Source organism: Phoenix dactylifera, chromosome 4 (genome assembly GCF_051530095.1).
Source record: "Phoenix dactylifera cultivar Ajwa chromosome 4, Ajwa_hap1_PhDact_Kaust_v1.1, whole genome shotgun sequence".
Classification (NCBI taxonomy): Eukaryota; Viridiplantae; Streptophyta; class Magnoliopsida; order Arecales; family Arecaceae; genus Phoenix; species Phoenix dactylifera.
The window spans coordinates 20,516,268-20,534,178 of NC_143193.1; the positions used below are offsets into that span (position 1 = coordinate 20,516,268).

General features: G+C 40.7%; 1 protein-coding gene across 2 annotated transcripts in view; it reads right to left on the minus strand.

Annotated features, from left to right (window-relative positions):
• LOC103698335 (importin beta-like SAD2) overlaps positions 1-17,911 on the minus strand; it is a 79,080-nt gene that overhangs the window by 54,904 nt on the left and 6,265 nt on the right. The window contains exons 4-7 of one of the 2 annotated variants that reach the window (XM_088719789.2): positions 11,682-11,837; positions 10,862-11,024; positions 10,581-10,765; positions 10,329-10,502 (exon numbers count right to left, since the gene is read on the minus strand). In XM_088719789.2, the coding sequence (XP_088575915.2) occupies positions 10,329-10,502; positions 10,581-10,765; positions 10,862-11,024; positions 11,682-11,837 (678 nt within the window). The remainder of the gene's footprint in view (positions 1-10,328; positions 10,503-10,580; positions 10,766-10,861; positions 11,025-11,681; positions 11,838-17,911) is intronic. The other variant, XM_088719790.2, reaches the window with a different exon arrangement.

Genomic DNA, 17,911 nt, shown 5'->3' on the forward strand with positions numbered 1-17,911 from the left:
ATGGAGAGTGGGCCTAGCCCAATGAAAAGGGCCAGAAGCCCATCCAAATGGCGGAGGGCCCTTGGGCTGGAACGAGGACTAGTCCGAGACCTTTCGGCGCCCTCTGTGCCTGGGTCCCTCGTGCCGGGGCCTCACGCGCCGGAGGTTAGGGCGGCGAACCAGAACGGTGATCGGCGACGGTTCAGGAGTCGGAGCGCGTCGCCAGCGATCGTGGAAGGCCTGCGACCCGGGAGGTCTACCGGCGGGGGCGGCAAGGGCGGATCTAGTCGGGAGCGAACATCCGCGGATCCCATTTCTCGACGAGGTTCGGCGGCGTGAGGTGGAGCTGGGGGTCTGCGTCCGGTGGCGCCAGGCTGTGAGGTTGCTCGGACGGTGGAAGAGCCCGGGCGAGGTGGCCTCCCGCCAGCGGACAAGAGGCTGAAACCCAGATCGGTCAGCGGAAGCATGGGGAAGGGTCTCAGGGCCGAATCTGTGCGGGAGGGGAACCTGCTCACTTCCAGGAATTGTTTATGTGGGAAGACTCAATTGGACCAGTTGAAGACCCACTGTGAGAATTCTAAGGAGGGAATGGCAGGGAAGCCTAGGGAGATGGAAGATCAGTATGAGCTTGAGAGCACCGGGCACCCACGAGGGCCGGCACACGAAGCTCTGGTACACAAGGTGAAGGATGTGCTTGAGATGGCCGGTCCAAAAGAGGGTGAGGCGCTTGGTAAGGTGGGAGGGCTGCAAGACCCTGAGGGGGTGGCCATGCACCAAAAGACCCAAGTGTTGTCATGAAGGTTCTTCTATGGAACTGTCGGGGAGCGGGGAAGCCTTCCTTTCGGTCGGCCTTCCGCAGGTTAGTGAGTCTGCATGACCCAGATGTTTGTATTCTGCTTGAGACCCGATTGTCGGGATCTAGTTTGGAACGGGCTAGGCGTGCCATCCCGCGATCATGGGGGACATATGCGGTGGACTCTCGAGGCCTCTCAGGGGGCATCATTGTGTTATGGAGGCTAGGGGGAGTTGGCATTGATGTCTTCCACAAGTGCAACCAACAGGTGATCTTAGTGATTTCTGAAGGGGCCGGGCCTCCTTGGGTCCTTTTAGCTACATATGCCAATACAGAGTATCGGGAGAGGAGTCTTGTGGGAGGAGGCCACCAATCTCATTCAGCTTGGCCACCCTGTGATGATGGCAGGGGATTTTAATTGCATTGACAGCCCGGAGGACAAGAGAGGGGGTAAGGTCTTCACCAACAACATTGAGGTCAGAGAGCTCCAGGACTTTACACAGTCCAACGGGCTGGCTGACCTTGGCTTCACGGGCCCGCGCTTCACTTGGTGCAACAACATGCTGGGGATGGCACGTGTTTGGGAGCGGATTGATCGAGTCTACGCGACGCCCGGATGGATTTAGAGATTTCCGGATTTCTTGGTGCGCCACCTGCCCAGGATTGCTTTTGACCACTACCCGGTACTGGTGAGTACCTCTTATACTTTTCCAATTCATTGTCCTTTTCGCTTTGAGAAGGTATGGTTGTCTTATCCACGGTCGTGGGAGGTAGTGAGAAAGGCGTGGCAGACGCCGGTTAGGGGGGATGTGATGTATAGGGTTACCCGGAAACTGGAGCTAACCAGACGCCGGCTGCAAAGGTGGAATAAGGAGGAGGTGGGGAACATCTTCAGGAGGGTGGAGGAGACAAAGGCATCCATCACTAGGTTACAGGCACTTAAGGATAGTGGGGGCGGTCTTTCAGAGGTGGATCAGGGGGAGCTTAGGAGACTATTGGCTAGACACCACTCCCTTTTGAGGCAGCAGGAGGTGTTTTGGAGGCAGAAGTCCAGGATCCAGTGGATTAAGAAGGGGGATCGGAATACCAGGTTCTTTCACCAGTCTACCATCATCAGGAGACACCGGAACCGGATCGGCCGGATCAGGGACAGCGGTGGGCAGGTGTCTGAGGACCAGGAGATAGTCAAGAGGATCTTGGTGCAGTTTTTTCGCGACACATGGACCGAGTCAGGGGGTACAGATGGAGGAGCATGTGGACCGGCACCAGCGAGGCAGGTGTTAGTGGAGGAGAACGCAGCTTTGGTCAGTCCAGTGTCCGGGGATGAGGTACAGGCGGCCCTTTGGTCTTTAGGCGAGGACAGAGCCCCGGGCCCAGATGGTTTCCCTCCTTTCTTCTTCAGGAGGTACTGGCATATAGTCAGACAGGAGGTGATTGCGGCGGTCCAGCAGTTCTTTGTGTCGACAGCGATGCCCGTGGAGTGGAGGACCTTCATCACATTGATTCCGAAGAGACAGGACCCTGTTGAGCCGAGCCACTACAGACCGATTAGTTTGTGCACCACCTTGTATAAGGTGGTGGCGAGGGTACTAGTCCAGAGGATGAGGGGCATTCTACCCAGACTCATTTGCCCTGAACAGGGGGCGTTCGTTGGGGGGCGATCCATCTCGGATAACGTCCTCATTGCTCATGAGTTCATGGCTGACCTCCAGAAAGCGCCTAAGCGTAGGTGCTTAATGGGTGTCAAACTCGATATGGAGCGGGCATATGACAGGATGAGATGGGAGTTTGTGCGGCGATGTTTGGAGGGGTTTGGATTTCACCCACAGTGGGTCAGATGGGTGCTCGGATGTATACTGTCCCCGTCCTTTGCCTTATTGGTCAACAGCTCACCATCGTGTTTCTTCGAGTCGTCAGTAGGATTGAGACAGGGCTGCCCTTTGTCACCACTTTTGTTCATCCTATGTGCAGATTCTTTGTCCCGTGCACTCAGACAGGCCATCCATGAGCAGGAGTTGGAGGTCTATGGCCCGGCGACCGGGACGACTAGGGTTTCTCATCTGTTATTCGCTGATGATTGTATACTGTTAGCTCGCGCGACGAGCAGATCAGCACGGGCCATTAGCAGGATCTTGGGGGCATATTGTGGAGTATCGGGTCAGCAGGTCAATCTGACCAAGTCTGCCATTTCTTTTAGCCCGAAGACTGACCATGAGGCGAGGCAGTCTATCATGAGTCTTCTAGGGATTGGAGAGCAGGAGGGGACCCTTACATATCTCGGGGTACCTATTACGGGACGCCGCCTACGACGGAGGGAGTGTACATCCATGGAGCTGAGCATCACCCGCCAATTGGAGAGTTGGCAGGCGGGTGCACTGTCGATGATGGGCCGAGTCATTTTGGTACGGTCAGTGTTGAGCTCCATCCCCACTTACTTGCTTTCCAATACCCTGGTCCCTCTTGCAACGATCCGGGGATTGGAGAGGATGTTTCGCACCTTCATCTGGGGACGGCGGGGAGGCAGAGACGGAGTTCATCTGGTGGCATGGGAGCCTATTTGCCAGCCGACCAGCAGGGGAGGACTTGGTATTCATTCGTTGGTTGAGCGCAGGGAGTTATTGGCGACCAGGATGGCAGCCCGGTTTCTCCTAGAGCCTGAGGGCCTTTGGGGCTCATTGTTGAGGGCAAAGTACGGGGATCCTGCCCCCCACTACGTCCTACGTGCTGGCCGAGGAGCTTCCTTTATCTGGAGAGAGATCTGCGCTCGCGCCCCATGAGTGATGCCAGAGAACAGGTGGAAGATTGGGGATGGGTGGACGATCAGTATTCTGGAGGACAGATGGCTGGCTAAAGTAGCATTGCAGGGTTGGCCCACCGAGATTGACCATGGTTGGATGGAGGGACGCAGAGTGTGTGCCTTATTTGCCCAGGGGGAGCCGAGGTGGGACGCGAGTCTTGTTCGGCAGGTGTTCGGGGAGCACCTTGCTGAGCGTGTCCTAGCTCTGTCGATCCCAGAGGGGGAGGCAGTGGATAGGAGGGTATGGAGCAGGACAGGGAGGACGATTGTGAGAGTTCAGGACCTCTTGTCGATTGGTAGAGGGCCCTCAGCGCGACAGATGGACTGCGACTGGATTTGGAGGATGCACATTCACCCCCGAGTGGCCTTGTTCCTGTGGAAGGTGGCTTGGGGGTGTTTACCTACCAGTGGGGTTTTGGTGAGGCGGGGAGTGAGGGTCCCGGCCGGATGTGGAGCTTGTCAGGCGACGGAGGAGACCATCTACCATGTTCTTTTTGGGTGCCCTAGGGCCAGTCAGATATGAAGACATGCTTCAGCTCAGCTTGACCAGAGGCAGATGTGGGCGTCCACTGAGTTCCTACAACATTTGGAGGCCTCCATCCGGGGGTCTGTACGACAGGAGAGGGGGACTCGTGATGCCTACCTGGCCTATCATTGCTGGCTGGAAAGGAATACACGGATTTTCGACGGCGAGAGCCGCCATCCGAGGATGGTGGTGGACCGAGCTCTACGGCATGCGGCGGAGATCACCGACATTATTGTGGCTTCACCTACTGGGTTGGTCAGGGACATCTGGGGGCCCCATTCTATTCTTGCAGCGTCCAGGACAATACTAGTATCCTGGGTGCCCCCACCCCCTGGCTTTCTCAAGGTGAACTTCGATGGTAGCGTATCTGCGGACGGAAGCTGCGGAGGTGTGGAATTTATTATTAGGGATCATGATGCCAGACTTGTGGCGGTAGGTGGACGGCGGATTTTTTACTCATCAGTGGTGACCGCGGAGCTTCGGACGGCCTGGGAGGGTGTCTCCTATGCGAGGCGGGTTCTAGGTGCGAGTCGCATCCTTCTCGAGGGGGACTCGACCACGGTGATCCGGTGGATCCAGGAAGGGGGGTGCTCAGTTGAGGACCGGCCGCTGCTCCACGATATCCGCAGAGCTTTGGGGGAACTTGTCTCCTACCAAGCCTCGCACGTATATCGGAAGGCGAACGGTGCGGCAGATTGGGTTGCTTCCTTCGCGGCTCATCACTCGGGAGGCTTTTTTTGGATAGACCACGAGGCTGTGCCTACGCCTCTGCGCAGCATTTTGTTTTCTGATTTTGTTGGCCATCTTCACACTTGTCATGTGTGAGTCGCCGATGTACCAAAAAAAAGAATCTTTAGATATTTGAGAGGAACCACAAACATAGGATTATGGTACTCTAGAGACTCCTGTATTGATTTGCTTGCATATTCTGATGCAGATTTTGCTGGATGTAAATTAGATAGGAAGAGTACTAGTGGAACATGTCAATTATTAGGAAATAACTTAGTATCATGGTTTAGCAAAAAGCAGAATTCAGTAGCATTGTCAACAGCTGAGGCCGAATATATAGCTGCCGGGAGTTGCTGTACTCAAGTACTATGGCTCAAGCAACAACTAGAGGACTACGGTATTAAACTAGATAACATTCCTATAAAGTGTGATAACACTAGTGCCATTAACCTTACCAAAAATCCGGTTCAGTACTCTAAAGCCAAACATATTGAAATAAGGTATCATTTCATTAGAGATCATGTACAAAATGGAAATGTATGTATTGAACATGTATGTACTGAGAAACAATTAGCTGACATATTCACAAAACCTCTAAGTGAAAATAGATTCTGTATGCTTATGAGGAAATTAGGTATATCGGATCCCTTTGATTGAAAACAAATGAAGAGAACAAGTTGTCACGTGATACTCTCCTCCCATTTTGAAAAACCCATGAAATATTAGTCAAATTAATTATTTATAGACTCCTTACTCATATATCAATGTCCCACAAAGATTTGATAAGGATTGGAAGAAAGGAAGAATAAAAAAAAAATTAAAAGAGTCTGAACTGGGGCCGACCCGAGCCAGAATGGGGTCGACCCCACATTGAGTCGACCCTAGCAGAAACTGGGGTCGACCTAACAACAGGACCCCACTTTTAAAAAGGGACCCGTGAGCTATTATAGGGCACTGTTTCATCTTGTCCTCTTCCTAAAACCCTATTTTTCACTTTCCAATCTCTTCCAATCACCTCCAAACAGTAGAAGATTACTTCCCCAAGCCGTTGGATCAAGACCTAAGGAAGCATTTGGTGAAAATGGGACCCAAGCGAGCCGTTGCTAAGAGATCCGGGAGAGTTTCACGGCCAACCCTTATAGATAGACATGCTAGAGATTCTTCTACAGTGCCCCACAAGGTGAGACACGTGTAGAACCTCCTCCTCCTCCTTCCCCTTCAGTTCAACTTGCAAAATATGCGGGAAGACCAGTAACTACGGGAAGAAGGATCCACTCCGAATTTTTGAATCAAGAAGGGTTCCGTTTGGGGGATTGGATCTGAAGGCAAGGATGGGAGTATCTTTGCTCCCTAGATTTGGTGACCTACCCGGGCTTGGTTCGTGAGTTCTACGCCTTTCTAAAAGTTGGACCGGGAGGGCTTGTGTCTGAGATCCGAGGAGTAAGGGTTAGGATTTCAAAAGAAAGTTTGAGTAAGTTGCTTCATCTTCCCTGCGAAGGTGCAACTCCAGAAAGACCGGAAAGCAAGTTGAGAGCTCTACAGTTGATCTTTGAGAGAAATGATTTTGACTACTCCGAAAATATGATAGCTAGCTCTCTATCAGCTAAGATGAGGTTGTTGCACAACTTCATAGGTCGGATTTTGTTGCCGAAAATTGGGAGATTTGATCACATATCTGAGCGAGATTTGGTCATTATGGTTATATGCATTTTACTTGGTTGATGTATTTTGCACCTTAATTGAAGAACATTGTACTTTTGGCATTAATGTACTACAATATTCCATTTTGATCAATGAAGTTTGAATTTTTATCTTTTACTGCTTCTACTCATCTATTGCTGTACACTGGTTTGATGATATCAAAAAGAGGGAGAAGTAAGAAAAGAAAGAAATTGCAATATAAAGGGACAAATAAGTTTGAAAATTATAGTAAGAGATAATATTCACTTAAGGGGGAGCAATATGTGACAATGAAAATTTAAAAAAAAAAAACAAGAAAGTCTAAATTTTTAATCAAAATTTCTGAATTTGGCACATACCTCTCATGCCTCGATACATAACCTGAAACTCTTGCTTTATCTCAAATTTTTGAAGTTTCATCCTTAACCAAATATAAAAGAAAGGGGGAGAAAATCAAAAGTTCTAATTGGCAATATTTGGATGAAAAAGGAAGAGTCTTCACTTTCAAAATTGAAAAGCTGAAATTCAGCAACCTGAGCTCTTCTAAAACAAATCTTCTAATTTTATAAGTATCAATCTACTCATACTTAATATTTTGTAATAATCAAAAAGTAGGAGATTGAGGATGATAGTGTTATTTTGATGATTAACACAACCATTGAGGAAATATCTAATTAGTACTACAAGTTAACGTGATACATCACTACTGAGTTCGACACTCTCGATACATTAGAAGAATGAGATCAAGATTTCTTTCAATGATTAATAATGAGATAAAATTTGCAATAGAAAAGGGATAGAGAATTCTAAATTCTAATTCAGCAAAGTTTCAAGTGAAATGTACTCTTAAGGGCAAAATAGTAATTTTAATTGTTAAGAGTATGTAGCACTACCATGGCATACATTCAAAATTGCTTGAAATATATTTCATTAATTGTATGGATAAGTCTAACCTTAAGATACAGCAAAGTGTGGAATGAGTCGACCCCAACATAGGTGGAGTCGACCCTGGCACATCATGAACCATCAGGCACACCTCTGCAAAAATGGCATGGATGAACAGTAGTGGAATCAACCCCAAGAATGCTTGAGCCGACCCCAGGAGCGAAGTCGACCCCAAAGAACCTTGAGTCGACCCCAGCTTCAAGCCTTAAGAAAACAAGTCTCTAGAATTTACTGAGAGGGCCGACCCCAACTTTTCTTGAGCCGACCCCAAGAATGCTTAAGTCGACCCCAAATGAACATGAGTCGGCCCCAAGGCTATGTCGTTCAAAACTCTCTAGAATCCCTGAGAGGGTCGACCCCAATGGAACTTGAGTCGACCCCACTGTAACTTGAGTCGACCCCAAAAGAAGTTGAGTCGACCCTAGTGAAAAACAGCTGAAATACAAGGTTCTGTGATTCCTGAGAGGGCCGACCCCGCTGTAGCAGGAGTCGACCCCAGTAAAAGTTGGGTCGACCCCAGTGGAAGTTGAGTCGACCCTAAGTATGATGAACAGTGGTGTGAGTCGACCCCAGAAAAGTTTGGGTCGACCCCAGCACGGGCAGAAGCATAACGGCTAATTCTGCAGAACTACTTTTTGACCTTCCAACGGCTAGTAATGGATAGTTTTTCAAATCTAAGCAATGGGGAGTAACCTAAACATGTGGGAAAGTATTTATAATGACACTATTCATAAGAACAAGGCATCTTTCGTATGAAAATCAAAGCTTATTCAAGAAAGACAAAACCCTAATTTTCTTCATCAAGGTGCTTCATTCAAGAGTCAAAAGGAAGTGGTTGAGCAGATCAAAAGAGGTATTAAGAGCTCCACCAACTCTAGAAAAGTGAAGCATTCCTTGACAAAGAAGAGAAGAGCCTTATCAAAGCGATAACTATATTCTAACTCTTCTTTGTAGCTTATAATTGTTATATCTGCTCATCTAGGAGTTTCAACCTTATTCTTCTTAACAATCTTGTAAGGTTTGTTAGTAAGCCCGTAAAACCAACGGTGTAGGTTTGTTGGTGAACCCGTAAAACCAACGGTGAAGGTTTGTTGGTAAGCCCATAAAACCAACATAGGTTTTTGGTGATCCCGGAAAAACTAAAGTGTAAAGATTTTTGGATTGTGAGCCCAGAAAACAATCCAACTGTAATCCGCGGAATTATAGTGAATTCCCAAGGAGTCGCTTGGGGAGTGGACGTAGGTGCATAGGAGAGCACCGAACCACTATACTTCTTGTTGTTTGTATTGTGTATTGTTCTAACTTCACTACTTGCACTTAATCTATATTAACTAAATCACTCACTCATCAATTAACATAATTAAGGAATCGAAAATCAAGAAAAACCAATTCACCCCCCCCCCCCCTCTTGACTTGTCACCTTGGGCAACAACATGCATCAACAAGACTCGTTGATTCAGCAATAGATATAACTGTCCACTTGCAGAGATATCAAACCACAGTCTGCCTCCTAAAATATATAGGGTTTTCCAATAACCAATCCAACCATTCAGACACTAAAACCCGTACATTAATGGAAAAGGACTAGACCAAATCACCCAAAAAGTAACATGACTTTGCAGATACCATTATTTAACCTAGAGAAAAAGCAACACATGAAAATATTATTTACAAACTGCAACAAGCACATGATAATCCAGGTAACATGTTTAAATACAAAGCCTCAACAATAAACATTTACCGTGTAGTGGTTACCCTTTTTTATTTAATCAATAAGGGTGTACAATTAACCAACTATGTAATTCATAAAAATACTAGCACCAAAGCAAGGATTGAAATATCAAATGCCACTAGTTCGCCAGACTAATATTGGCATGGTACATACCAAGGTACGCCGTACCAGTACCGGTAGGCGTACCGTCACCTACCGGACCGGTACGATTCCAGTTCAGACCGATTTAAACAGGTACCGAACTGGCCAGCTCTTCCCTGCGAAAGCGAGTGCTCCCTCGCCCTTCCGCCGGCCTCCCACAGTCCTCCATGGGCGGCGGAGGCCTCTCCTTCTCCCTCCCTCCCCCGCTCGCTCTCTCCTTCTCTTCTTCTTCCCTGACTCCGGCTGGGTTCGGCATCTATGGGCCTAATACCGGTTTCCACGACTCCGCTGTACTGATCAGGGCCCGAACCGATACACTATATGCTGAACCGGCTGGTACAGGCAGATTCAGCATACCATGGTATATACCATGCCATGCCCTGGCAATCTAGGCAAGCACTGCATGTATGAAAGCAAATTACTAGCACAGTTCCCACCATCCAAATGCCATGTGCCAATAAGGCACTAGCACAGTACACATCATGCATGACATGTCATGCCAAGTTGCGCGTATATCCATCCCTTAAGCACGTTTCTAAAATGACAGAATTCTATAGATTATTGAAATTTTCTCAAAATTTCAGAAATTACTATTCTATCCATCCTATTGAAGGAATTGCTGCATCGTAAAGAAAAGCATCTACCCTTCCAATTTTTATTGAAAATTATTTACTCCATTTTTCCACATTTTCTGGTATTTCATAATTTTTACAAATTTGCTGAAATTTTCCTGCTACCAGATATTGTTGACAGGTTACCCTTTCACCTCTCAGGTATTTGTGTTTCTTGTCACACAATTAGCTCCATGTCAATGGCATCTTGCATCCAATTAAGATTTGGTCCTTCAAAATGTCATGTAGTAATAGCAGAATCAAGCAAAATACTAAAGAAAAAATGTTAAATAATTGCTCATTAAATAACTTCTAGTGTACACTACAGAAAAACATTAAATAACTGCAGAATTAAGCAAAATACTTACGCAGCTAGAGATCAAAGCATGACTAACCTGCTGCTGAGATATTGAAGGATAAGGTTGATAACTCTATCAGGTAAATATCCACCTGTACGGATAACATTGAGCAATTGTAGGTGGCATTCCAAAATCTTCCCAGCATAGTTTTTCTGAAACATTTGAGCAAAAGCTTTACTCTCTGGCTTCTGAAGTTTTAGATCCCCAAACCTGATAATGTTCCACGTGCCAATTAAATGCACAATTACAGAAAGCATGTATCCCATTTTCTACCACTGAAGAACTCACCGAGTGTATAAACGGTTTAAGATGTGAATTGTCCACTTTTTGACCTTCCACCATCCCCAAGAGTTCCTAACCTCTGGATCAGATGGTTGACCTTCCAAAGGAACAGGCCTTTCCAATATATTCAAGAATAAAACCATCCAAGCATTGAACATGTTGGGATCAAATAGTTGCTTTGGAATCTCCAACTGAAAAAAGACGGTTCAAACCAACATAAAAGATAAGCTTACACATGTACAGAAGCTTCCAGGAAAAAATGAGACTTGCATATCACAGAAACGTACATATATTGACGACCAGAATATTTTGCATATGAGTTTGATTAAATCAGCTACTTCAACTGAAGGGTTAGCAATCTCAACAAGTTTGTTGTATATACTCAGTAAGTGAGGAAATGTCTCTTCAACAATGAGATAAAGTGGTATTCGCTCTTCATCGGACTTGAACCTTTAAAACAAATAAAGAGCATAGGAAAAAAAATCATTTAGTATGGAAGCACCATAGACATGTCCACAGAAAAGACACTAAAGAAACACCTACTAACATTAATTTATGAGGCAGCACCTTATGGACTCGTACAATTAGCCTCTACTAATATGTTTACGTGTCATAATGAAAGGATGCAAATAGTGAGAACACTAATATACTCGGTTGAGTTTGAAAATTCATGACAAAAACCTCTTCTAATAAAAAATAAGCATAATTAGTAGGGGAAAGGGGCAACTAAACAGAAAGTCTAGTTTTAGAATAAATCAAAAGAGCAAACTGGCATGCCAGACATGAGCAACAATTACAATAATCCAAAGTGATCAAAGTAAACAGCAATGATCACCAAGATTTTGCTTGAATGTCATCTACATTGTATAGTTAAAGCATATTTTGTTGTAGTACCTCAAAAGTTCAATCATAACAAACGATGTTCCAGAGTTGGGGAAAAAAATGCTAGACTGGTGAACAGTTTTTATTTGATATATTAATCATATTGACAAAAATGAAAACCAAGGATCCACATGAAGCATCCAAGACAGTAATATGCAAGAAAAGACAAATTGCATATGGACCAATAATGAAGGTCTTTGAATACACACAAGGGACCATACTTACTCATATTTCCTGGATAGAACCCTCAAAACATATAAGGCTCCAAATATTTGTTGATCTTGCAACTGCAAGTTGCACTTTATCCACTGAAGAAGACTAGGCCACTGTTCTGGGTAATCGGCATGGATTATTGTTTTAATACATTCACCAAGCTGAGCTCTGTTTGATGAAGAGTATGTATCAGAACAGCCAAGGAGAACATCATCATAAAGATACTAACTGAACATGAGAATAGAGAAGGATACTAAATGAATATAAGATTGAAAAAAATAGCATAAAATTGTTTTTAAAAATGTGAATAGAACATCATGCAGATAGAAGATGTTGAAGCTCTCAAAATTGTACTTAGAAGCTTGGGAAAAGTCTTCACAGTAACAGAACTTCATGATGATAAAGTTAAAGTTGCACCTGTCACACATTGCTATGTAACAAGAAAACTTTGATAACATGCCTATTAATGGTGACGTTAATCACATGAAGAAAAAAATATTACAACAAACCACATCTCAGCAATAGGCATATAACTTAATGCTGACCCAAAGATTGATTTTGATGATCACAAAACCTTGAAATATAATTACTAATGGTTGTGTTGCAAAGAAAGATAAATTGTTTTGCAAGGAATATAACAAGTTGGAAGAATGCAAGAAGGCCTCAAAAGTTCTCAAGAAAAGTTGGAAGAAAGCCACACTTCATTGGCCCAAGGTTCAAGTTCAAAGGATTCAAGTTGGAGGAGCAAACTCCAAGAAAAAAATTCAAACGAACAGTCCTCGAGTCGACTCCTGGAAGTTCATAGTCGACTCTGGCACTTTGGAGTTTCAAGAAACAGTGCTCGAGTCAACTCCTACTGTTCACGAGCCAACTCCCGCAGAAAAAGACAGAAAAACAGAATATTGGATTTTAGACCCTGTTAGCGAGTCGACTCTCAGTTTGTCCGAGTCGACTGCCAGAGGAAAACAGTCTGAAAGGCAGAGAATCAGTTTCGGAGATCCTGTGAACGAGTCGACTCCAAATGTTCCAGAGCCGACCCCCAAGTTAGCCGAGTCGACTCCATTAAGGCCCAAGTCGACTCCGAGACAGATCAGTTCAAAAGACAGAGAATTAGTTTTTCGGTCTCTGAGAGCGAGACGTCTCCCGAAGACCTCGAGTCGCCTCTCAAGTCAGCCGAGTCGACTCCAAGTTAACCCGAGTCGACTCGAGGAAGAAAATCAGAAAATGGGTTCTCTGAAATCCTGAGAACGAGCCGACCCCTAAGTGCCCGAGTATACTAAAATGAAACTTAAAATATACTTAAGAATGAAACTTAAAATATACTTAAGAAAAGTAATTGAAATGAAAAGAATAATAAAATTAGTAATCCTTGCATCTCATCATTCTCTTTGCCTTAGCATCTGATTAAAACATGAATTGCTGGTATTAATCAATTTTGTGATATAGGTAATATTTTTAAAAATATAATCAAATCACTTCATTTTATAGTATACTTTACTTACTGCTGGATAAGTTGCTAAATGATTAATCAATTTATTAAGAATAACTCTATGAATTTTCTATATGCTTGATTAAGAGTTCTTATCCATGGCATTATCTTTTATTGATCTTAGACATAAGAATGTGTACTTGGTATATTTTTAGATATATGCATTATAAATACCAAGATTAAAGAAACCACTTTTGCCATATAAAATCAACTCATGCTAGTATGTACTTAATCTCAAAAAATCTTGTCATTGGCTTACTTAGACTAATTTCTACAAGGTCAAAGTTTGCTATGCATGTCATCTAGGGAAACAAACTAGAATCATTTCTAAATCTGAAAACATTGTTTCCACCTCTTAGTCTTTGAAAATTCTCCACAAGAACTTATTTGGATCTCTAAGATAGTGAACCTAGGAGATAAGCTTCTTGAGTTTGTAATTGAGGATGATTTCTCAAAGCTAACGTTGGTTTTATTCTTGGCACTTAAATTGAAATATTTTCTATTTTGGCACAAACTTACAAAAGGTTTCAAATGAAAAAGGTTTAAAAACTATGAAAATTCATGCCACAGCTTTGAAAACCAATTTGTTAATAAGTTTTGTACAGAAAATGGTATTGAATACAATTGTTCTTGCACCAAGAACACCATTGCATATAGGGGTTATAAAAACATAAAAAATAGAACCCTTGAAAAATTTGTGTAATAACAATGCTTTGTGATGGTAACTTGCTTAATTGATTTTAATTAATGTTATCATCACAGCTTGTCATATTATAAGGTTTCTATTAGATCTATTTTTGAAGAAAATCCCTTATGAACTCAAAAAAAAAGGGAAAATCAAATGTTGCACACTTTCATGTTTTTCAGTTGTACATGTTATGTTCTCAACAATGAAAGATATGCCAAATCTGATAAAACAAGTGTTTCTTTGGATATTACTCTTCAAGCAATGCATATAGAATATTCAATGAAAAGATACTAGTTGTAGAAATATCAATTCATACTATTCTTATTAAAACTATATCTTTTATTGATAATATAGTTTATCATTTTGATTTTATGTAACAATCTGAATTTTGATAGAAACAACTGTTTAAGATAATTTGATCAAAACTTAGCTAGCATGTCTTATTGATAATTATCTTAAGCAAATAGAATCTAAGCTAAATTGATTCTGAAAACAAGAAATTGATTTGACCTTGATGAATCTTCCTATTGCCTCACATGCTTGTCCTTGAACCATCTTGGTTAATGAAACTATCTTTTTAGTTCAAGTGACATGTGCTTACTTATATTTAGGCAATCTCTCGAGTAAAGTGACTCAATATTCAATTATTGTCATATCTTATGTTGAGTCATCTAGTTAAGAAATATGTTGTATGAAAGTTTTGTATCTTGAAGAAATTAATGATTTTCCTTTAAGAAAGAAAAAGATTTTGTTAATAATGCAGGATCCTCAAGCAAGAAAATGAGAGATTTCAACTTGAAGAACACCTCCACGTAAGATACAATAAACATTCACATGCAAACAAGAAAGGGGACCTTCTTCAGCCAAAAATTTACACATAAGAAATCTAGTAGGTATTTGACTTGAAGAATGCAGAATGAATCGGTAATTTTAGATAGCTCTCTCATAAATTAGCTGAGCAAAGTCAATAACTTAAATCTTATTGTGGCATGATTAAAGTCTTTAATTATTAATTTCTTGATATCATGTCTATATATGTATTGATTGACTTATACTTTTAGAAATTGTTTCATGGTTTGTCCAAACTAAAATATATCTTTGCCTATGTCATAACCATAAAATACACAAGTTTATGCTTAAAATTTTGATATAAAATAACTTGTGAGAAGCTATGAATCCTTGAGCATAATGAAAATGTTGTTTGCATGATATATATATATGATACATTAGATTATTTCTTTATTCTGCTCTTTCATGTAAATTACTTGAGAATAACAAAAAGAGAGAAAGAAAAGAAAATGAACATTATTCAAGGAAAGTAAAATCTAAGTAAAGGCAAATACTCTAATCTTAAGAAAAAGCAAAACAAGCATAATATATTCAGCACATTTGTGAGACTTGTATGAGTATTCTTTTGAAAGGGATAAAATCCGTAATTAATTACACTTAAACAGGAGGAGTTTGAAGTGAACATTTTAACCTTTCTATATTGCTCATCATAGGGATGGTGCCAATGGGGAGGCTAGTGGTAGTACCCGGCACTATTTGACCCAACTATTCGGTGTACGGTATATTAGAGACGGCATAAGAGGAAGACTAGTGGTAGTACCTCGTGCCCCTTCCAACTCCACCGGATAGGGAGCAAATAGAGTATAGAGCATAAGAAAATTTAAAAAAAAAAACAAAAATCAAAATCAAAATATTCATTAATTGGTTAAGGAAAGAAATTCAAAAAAAATGAAAAAATGAATGACAAAGTAAATGAAAGTATACCAGAAGAATCAAATCAAGTTTTAATCACTTGAAAACGCATCTTAAGGATGAAATCAATGCATAATTATGTAAGAAAAGTTTATTTGAAAAGAACTGATTTTGATTCATGACATGCTTGTTATGTTTTGCATACTTTGAATTATATGTTTTCAATATTCAGTTTAAAATGCTCCATGCTTGAATAATTTGATTGAAACATGTTTCTACCAATAACAAATTTATTTTTCTTTTTATAACACTCATAATTTGAAATAGGCTTTAACTTTACACACAAGTTTTTGCTTCACCTTTGACTTCGAAATAACTTGTGTTCCAAAGCTTAATGAAAATGGTTTTCACTTGCAAAACATACTCCTCAATGATATGTATTTTCTGGATTCATTGATTCTCTTTGTACTTTTCTGATTTTAATAAATATATTCTTAAAAATAAAAGAAAAGAATAGAATGAATTTGCAATTAAGGCAAAATGAATTGATTTTGAATTATCTTCCATCTTGCCTAAACTTTGGTACATAATATCCTGATACATGTTAAATTGCTTCAATCTGTACCAAAATTCATATTAATTATAAAAATTCTGAATGTGCTCTAATGTTATTGAAATATGTGTTTACAAACTTATTAATTTAAGATGAGCTACAATGTAAAAGATACATATCTCAAATTATAATTTTGAAAGCATTCTTGAAAATTCTTATGAAATTCAGAATCTGATTTTGTATAAAAGCTTAAACTTAATTAAAAAATGCTTATATCGTTGCATCTTTGTAACTTTAGTCATATGCTTCAATGATCGCATCATTCAGTAGAATAACTCAATATGATTTCTAGATGAAAATTATAACTTAAAAAACAGAATTAATTTTGATGCCTTGGTTGATTGCTCTGATACGCATCCGAAACATATCATTTCTTATCTTTAAAGTATACTAATATTGGTCTAAATGATGTGTCTTTCAATGATCTTGATTGCGAACAAATATTTCTAAATATATGATTTTATTTTGATGATTAAGAAGATTTATTATGTTTCATATACACATTGCTGTGAACCTATGAGTAAGAAATTAAATTCTATAAACATTCACTTAAATGATCTTCTATATCCCTTTCTGCATGTTTTTTGCTTCCATCCTAAAAGAAAAAGCTATTATTAAAAGAGAGTGAATGCTCCTAAAGCTAGAATATTTTAACTCACGCAAATGACTCTTAAAAGAAAGAAAATATAATTGCTTTTGAAAGAAATTGAGCTTCAAAAGAATTATTTTCAGATTAATATTTCAGTACATTTTCTCAAAGATTAAGAAGAAGCATGCCTTGTTCTTGAAAAATTAAAAAGCGTGATTGATATAAATTTTGAATAATTCTAGATCATACTACATTCTTGATATCATATAATTTCAGTTTTATTCACGCTTATCATTAAAATCTGAAATTCAATAAAAAAAATGATGATTAAAGAAGAATGCATCTTTTGAGGGGGAGCTTTAGACATATCAATCTCTCTTCATCTTATTCAAAAGTCACCATCATATGATGCATACCTTGAATATTTTATGAATTATTTTTGATAAACCTCCTGGTGTTGCCATTACTTGTTTTAATTATATATAGCCCTATACTTTGTGTTTAATTCTATAGAGCGTTTATTATCTCAAATGAGTATGATTTGATACTTGCAAATATGCTCTCAATGGGTTAAATAGAAAATATGCTGAAATTTGTAGAAAACATATTTTCCAGATTAACAATTTGAATGTTTTATTGAAAATTATTTTCAAATTCTAAACTCTTAAATGGAATGCTCAATTAAGGGGGAGAAAGAAAATTTCAGGAGGAGAGATCATATGGAACTTAATCGCATAAATTCATAACTAAAGGAGAGAAAAAGAAAACTAAATGAGAAGTGATCCTAATACTTTCCAATATGTATCATCTAAAATTTAAATCTGAAAATCTTTATGATACACCTTGAGGCTTGTTATTTGATTAGTATATCTTATGCATCAATCATGAACCAAATTACAATTCAAACAGTTGATCTTAAGAGCCTCTAGTTTAATGAAAGAGGGGGAGAATAATGTGTTGAGCTAAATTTCCTTCAGTATCTCTTATGAACACAAATTTAAAGTAACTACTATATGTGATAGATTTATAGATTTTAAAATACGCCTAATTGACAAATCAGTTCTTTTGAAAATTATTTAAAAAAAAAAAACGAATTCCATCTGTCTCTATTAGAAAATCTATTTTGGAATTCACTAATGAGTTCTTATTGGCTTGCATTTTA